Below are 6,000 nucleotides of genomic sequence, written 5' to 3'. Positions count from 1 at the left end.
TGAAACAAGGTACCTCAGTTTCCTTGTAAAAGAGGGAGCAAAATGTCCAGCTTACAGGGTTCCTTGCAGGATCAAGGGCATAATATGAATGAAAGTGCTTTGTAATATACAGTGTTCAACAGACATTTATTAGTGGTTAGAAACCACCAGACTGCCTCTTGCATTTATAGATTAGGCTCTCCCACTCATCTGACCTGACCTCTTTATTCCACTTTCCACTCATTTTCTCCGTCCCTCCTCTTCTAACATACAGAGGAAGTAGGAGGTGAAAAGAGCACGTGCGTCTAACACCTGGCTTAAACGTGGCTTTGGGTAGCGCTCAGGTTTTGCCATTCCAGAGTTGCTGAGAGATGGCTCTTGCCCAGTACTACATTTCCCAGCAATCCTCCCGCGGCACCAGCGGCAGCGAGGCGCATGCGCCGAGTGCCGCCCCGCCTAGTCTCGGGGCCGCACCTCCGAACCGGTTTCGCCCCGCGGAGCCGGCAGCTTAAAGTGCGGCGGCTGCGGTCCTTGCCGGCCGCTGCTCCCGAGCCGTAGCGGTCTCAGGTGTACGTCAGCTCGGCTCAGTGCCATGATCCGGCAGGAGCTCTCCACATCCTACCAGGAGGTACATGGCAGCTGGGGGCGGGGGCGGAAGCAAAGTTTCCCGTGGGGCATCCGAGCGGGTTCCCCTTGTCCGGGCGGGTGGGGTGCGGGGGGCGTCCCAGTGGCTCGAGTGCCCTTTTCGAGGAGTACGGCGGGGGAGGGGGTCCCCTCGTGCGGAGGAGCGGCGGGGCAGGAAGGAAGCGGCAGGCTGAGCCTCCTCCGGATGCCGCCGGCGCGGGATGGAGCAGGGGCCCCGGAGGAGCCGCGATCGGTAGCCGGCAGGTGAATGATTAAAGCGGAGTCGGACCCAGGCAGCTGCGCGCGGGCGGGCCTTGACCTCGGCTGATCTTTGCAACAAGTGGCGGCACGGGCGCCCTTCTCCCAGCTAGAACAGATGTGCGGGAGACATTAGCCTCTCTGCAAGCCCAAGGCCTCGTGGCCCCTTGCAGGTGTAAATGACAGCGATAATTATGCCTTGTTTGGAGGCCCGCCTAACTTTGCAAAGGTGCTTCTCGCCGAGCTCGGTTTTTCTTAACTGTCTCATCTCCTCCCACTACTTTAACTCTCACTTTCCAGCTCTTTGTCTCTTTCTTGTTTGTCCTGAGCTACAGGCTGCGGTTCCGCTTTCCCTCACACCTCCCGACTCCCCGGAGCTAGTGAACTGCTCTCCTCCTCCTCTCAGGTCCTATATCCTGGTCATCTCTGGGGATCATCCTCCCCTGTGCCCCGCACAGTGGTCCCCTCACTTGTGCGTTCAGTCAGTTCCACATCTTCAGTCCTCAAGTTTGTGTCCCTGTGTCTCCTCTGGCCAACTGCATGAGATGCTGTGTTACCAGCTCTCCCTTTGGTGTCTCCCATGCTGTGCAGGTTCCTTTTGAGGCCCTGCCTTGATCCCACAACATCCCTTTATACAAACAACCTGATGCTGCTCTTGAACTACCCAAGTCCAAACTTCTTAGCAGCTTTCAAAGCACTGCTCAGAGTCATATCTTCAGTTTTCATCTCACCCACCTATATTCTAACCACACTGGAAACTCACTCTTTACAAAGGTGCACCTGCTTTCCTGTCCCTTTTCCGCTTTCTCACACAGTTTCTTTTTCTTTAACTGTCTCTGAAACTCCATTGGTTAAAATTCCACCATCCCCCCATTATTCAAGGAGGGATCTTTAGTCCCACGTGCTCCATGGAGACTGACTTCCCAGATCAGTCTAGCATTCTGCCTGTCCTTCTCCTATGTACTTCCTGTTGTCTTGATCAATACTGACCACTATTGGTGTACATTCCTCGCTTTGTAAATGATCCTGTGTGGATCAAGCAGATGGCTTAGCCCTAGAGTGCAAGGGGAAGCGAGTTGAAAGTCGATGAGATTTGCCTAAGGCTTGCTATTTTTTTAGTATAAGACCTGGTCTGGAATCTGACTTTGGGATAAATTTCTGTATTTCTCCTGCCATCTCCTTTATCCAAAAGGAGCCAGATGAATTTTAACCCAATGCTGTGGATTCTGTGGTCTCTAGATTCTATACTCTAGACAGTGAGGGAATTCTCAGGAATGAGTTGTGTCTTTCCTCTGAAAGTTTTCAGGTTTATAGGGAGAAGAGCATAGTGGATAAATACTACTTTCAAGTCAGAAAGCCTGTGTTCCTAACCTGGCTCTGCTTCTGGCCATTTGTCAAGTCACTTAACTTCTCTGAGCTTCGGGTTTCTTCATTTGCAAAGGAGGGTAGCGATAGGCCTTATCTCCTATACCAATGAGTTGGTATACGGAATGTGCTTAGCTCAGCGCTTGGCAGGGGGAGACCCCTCAGTGAATGATGGCTCTTGTTAATAGAGCGTGGGCAGCTCCTGCTTCTAGGGCGCTTTGGGATCCTGGTTTGTAGGACCATGTCCCTCACTGTCTGTACATAATCTGCAGTATCACCTTTCCCATCAGGGCTCCTAAAATGGTTATTAAAATATAGGCAGTTATCCTGCTTTTAGGGGCAAGGCCAAAGGTAGAGTCACTTTCCTTTTGGGGGCACCCCAAGATGGAAGACATCGAAAGGACCCTTCCGCTTCTTCAGTGGCTCATTTTGAAGTCCCTGTCTCTTGCTTTGTTCAGAAGGAGGCCTCCCAGAGAGTGGCCTGCACTAGTCCTGCCTGGGTCATTCTGAGAGCAGACCTAGCTCTGAGTTAAACTGCTTTGCTGAAGGGGGGATTTTGGCTTTGGGGTTGGGGTAGGCAAGGAGTTATTAGGGCTGCAGGTAGTCAAGAAGGGAACTGGGTTGGGCTGAACCTGGGTAATGCCTGGAACACAGAACTCTGGGCCTTCTCAGAACTAACATCCTTCTTTCTCTTCGGCCATCAAGAGTCTTGGGACCTCTTGCTCTGTGCTCCCACGACCCATATCTCATAGTGTTTTCTCCAGCCTCCTACTCCTCTCCCATATGTTGATTTTCTTGTGAGCTTGGAGGTCTTCAAACTGAAGGTTTTATCTGATTCTGAGGGGCAGGAGTGGAGGCATAGAAAGGACGATAGAGGCACTTGGCTGGCTCAGTGGGTAGATCATTTGACTCTTGATATTGGGGTTGTAAGTTCAAGCTGCATGTTGGGTGTAGAGGCTACTTAAAACTATAATTTAAAAAGAGAGAGATTGAAGACCAGTAGATATATGAGAGTTTTATTTTAACCCAAGTCTCCTGGAGATTAATTTTTAGTGAAAATGTTTTGAGACCTTAAGTGTTGACACTGTGAACCTAAGAAAATACTTAGGAAAGCTGTCCCCTTCCCCTCCCTCCTAATTCAGTGATAAGTCCTCTAAATTCTGGTCTTGATCTCTCTTGCCTTCTTTCTCCTCGTTGCTACCAGAATTGTTGGTTATCATTGTATCCTTTTGCCCCTTATCCCTCTCAGTGGCACTTCCCCCATTTGCCAGATGAGAACACGATGAGGGGAGATTGAAGTTACCAGCTACCAGGCTGTTAATCAGCATCTGTTTCTGGGATGGACTGCCCTCTCCATTTCGTTCTGCCATTTGCAGTTGGAGTGGGTAGACATGAGCCAGAGTCCTGGAGAGTTCCGACACCAACTTCACTGTTTCCTCCTGCCTCTTAGCAGACTCTTAGCTGCATTTCCTCCTCCTTCTCTGGGAAGCCGTTAAGATTATAGGCTTTGGAACTAGACCAACTTGGATTTGACTTTTGGCTCTGTGGCCATGGAAAGTGTTGTGGTTGAATTATGCCCCTCCAAAAAGATGTGTGGAGAGTGTGAACCCCTAGTACCTCAGAAACTGACCTTATTTGGAAATAGGGTCGTTGCAAATGTAATTAGTTAAGAGGAGGTTGTCCTGAAGTAGGGTGGGCCCTCATCCAATATGACGTCTTTATAAGAAGATGACCATGTGGAGACACAGAGACTCCATGTGAAGATGAAGGTGGAGATTGGAAATGAGATGCCTTACAGGCCAAGAACACCGAGGCTTGCCCACCATTACCAGAATCTTGGAGAGCGCCATGGAAAAGATTCTTCCTCACAGCGCTCAGAAGGAGTCAGCCCTGCCAACACCTTGATTTCAGATTTCTAGTTTCTGGGACTCTGAGGGACTCAACTTCTGTTCTTTTGAGCCACACAGTCTTTGGTGCTTTGTTAGAGCAGCCCCGGGAAACTGACACACAGGAAGTTACATGACTTTCCCGGGCCTCGGTGTCCTCATCTGTAGAACTGGTATAGCACACCCTGCATCATGTGATATTGTGTGTGTGTGTGAGAGAGAGAGAGAGACCATCAAGAGGCACTTTCTGCTTTCTCATTCTAGTCTTCCCTAGCAGGGTTGATGCAGCTGACTGATTTGCCCTCTTTGTTCCCCCTCCAGCTGAGTGAGGAGTTGGATCAGGTGGTTGAGAACTCAGAGCGGACGGACGAGCAGGAAAAGGAGACAGACGGAGTCCAAGGTCCAGGAGTTTTACCAGGTAAGTGGGTTCAGCACTGGGGCGGAAGGGCTGGAAAGTGGTGCTCTGCCGTTGCCGCAGCCAGAGGCCCCAGCCCGGGCGCCTTGCCAGCTGGGTACCTGCGGAAGAGGAGGAGCCCCCCTGCCCCACGCCCCGGTGTCAGGTCTCCAGTATTGCCCCAGTTTGAAAGCTATCCATATTTAACCAGCCTGGGGACGGAGGATGTGTCCAGGCCAGTGTCTGTTCTTTTCTGTGCTCTGGTGTGAGCCACTTCCTGAGGCCAGGCCGTTGGATACAGTGATCTCTGCTCTTCTGTTTGTTTTTCCCTAGGAGGCAGTTAGCAGTGGAGCCTCTTAATACCGGAGTCACTTCCCAGGGCTCTCTAGGAGAATATAGGCCTCACCTCCTGAACATCAGGTCTCCCCATGATTGTCACCCAGCCGGGCAAGCAGGGTCCCATTTATCAGGCTGCATCCTAGGGAGTCTTACGGACTCCCTCCTGGATACACTCTGCTCCCTTATGTGACATCCTGTGTAACACTTGACTTCCCAGACCGCTTGTTCCCTCCAGCCGCCTTCGAGTCTCCTTCTAGGTCTTGGGTGTTAAATGTTGGTCAGAGGCCCCCATGTTGCTGTGGAGGGCAGGCTCACCCGGGCCAACATCCCTGCTTCCATCCCTGCTTTGCTCGCACACGTTCACACTCCTAGCCCAGAGCGTACTAGCCCAGAGCTCCAGACTTGCATATCTGGTATATCCAGATGCCCCCTGGTAGCTCTGCTTGACTGTCCCAAAGGTACCCTAAACCTCAAACTGACCTCATGACCTCATGGTCTCCCCCCTCCCAGCGTGGCCCTCTTCCGGTATTTCCTGTTTCCCGCCACCCATCCAGCTGAATCAGAGTCCTTTTCTTCCCCTTCCTTCCTTTCTTCCCCTTTTCCTCTGCCGCTCAGCCACGCTGGCCTTCTTTCACTTAGGCCTCCCTCCCTTCCACCCTCCGGCGTTTCCGTAGTTTTAGTCCTCTGCCGGGAAGGGTCTTCGGTCTGTCGTCTAGTTAATGCTAATGGTTCTTCAGCTCTCGGCGCATCCACTGTTCTCTACAAAGCCTTTCTGACCTCCTGGCTGGATTGCTTGTCCCCTCCAGCCCTGTCCCTTGCGGCCTGCACACCTCTCTGTTGGCGCTGTCCCTCATGGGACGGGGGTTCATCTGCCGGGCACTTGATGAGCGTCGGTGCTGCCAGCACGTAAGCTCCGTGAAGGTAGACGCTGCTCCGTTTCCCTCCCCACCTTGGCCCTGGCCAAGCCAGGTTCATTGTTGAACCAATGAATGAGTGAATGGAGCTGCTTCTCGGGTGGATTAAAGGAGGTGGACTTCTGATCCTCGTGATGCTTGCATTTATGGGGGAGAGGACGGAGCTGGGATCTTCTGTGATGGTGCTTAATCCCCACAAGGCTGTAGAAGGGACGAGACCGGAGGAGGAGCTCTTTCCTGA

At 51.9% G+C, this 6,000-nt stretch overlaps 1 protein-coding gene across 1 annotated transcript in view; it reads left to right on the top strand.

Moving 5' to 3' along the window:
• The first annotated feature begins 495 nt into the window (after positions 1-495).
• LOC111150730 (transmembrane protein 206) overlaps positions 496-6,000 on the top strand; it is a 37,053-nt gene continuing 31,548 nt past the window's right edge. Inside the window, exons 1-2 of the mRNA XM_022508297.1 lie at positions 496-607; positions 4,434-4,530. Coding sequence (XP_022364005.1) covers positions 572-607; positions 4,434-4,530 — 133 coding nt within the window. The 5' untranslated portion in view covers positions 496-571. The remainder of the gene's footprint in view (positions 608-4,433; positions 4,531-6,000) is intronic.

Source organism: Enhydra lutris, unplaced genomic scaffold, assembly GCF_002288905.1.
Source record: "Enhydra lutris kenyoni isolate GAN:26980312 unplaced genomic scaffold, ASM228890v2 scaffoldscaffold24, whole genome shotgun sequence".
NCBI classification, from domain to species: domain Eukaryota; kingdom Metazoa; phylum Chordata; class Mammalia; order Carnivora; family Mustelidae; genus Enhydra; species Enhydra lutris.
Note: the sequence above shows the minus strand (reverse complement) of the source record. Positions and strands in the feature narration are given on the sequence as shown.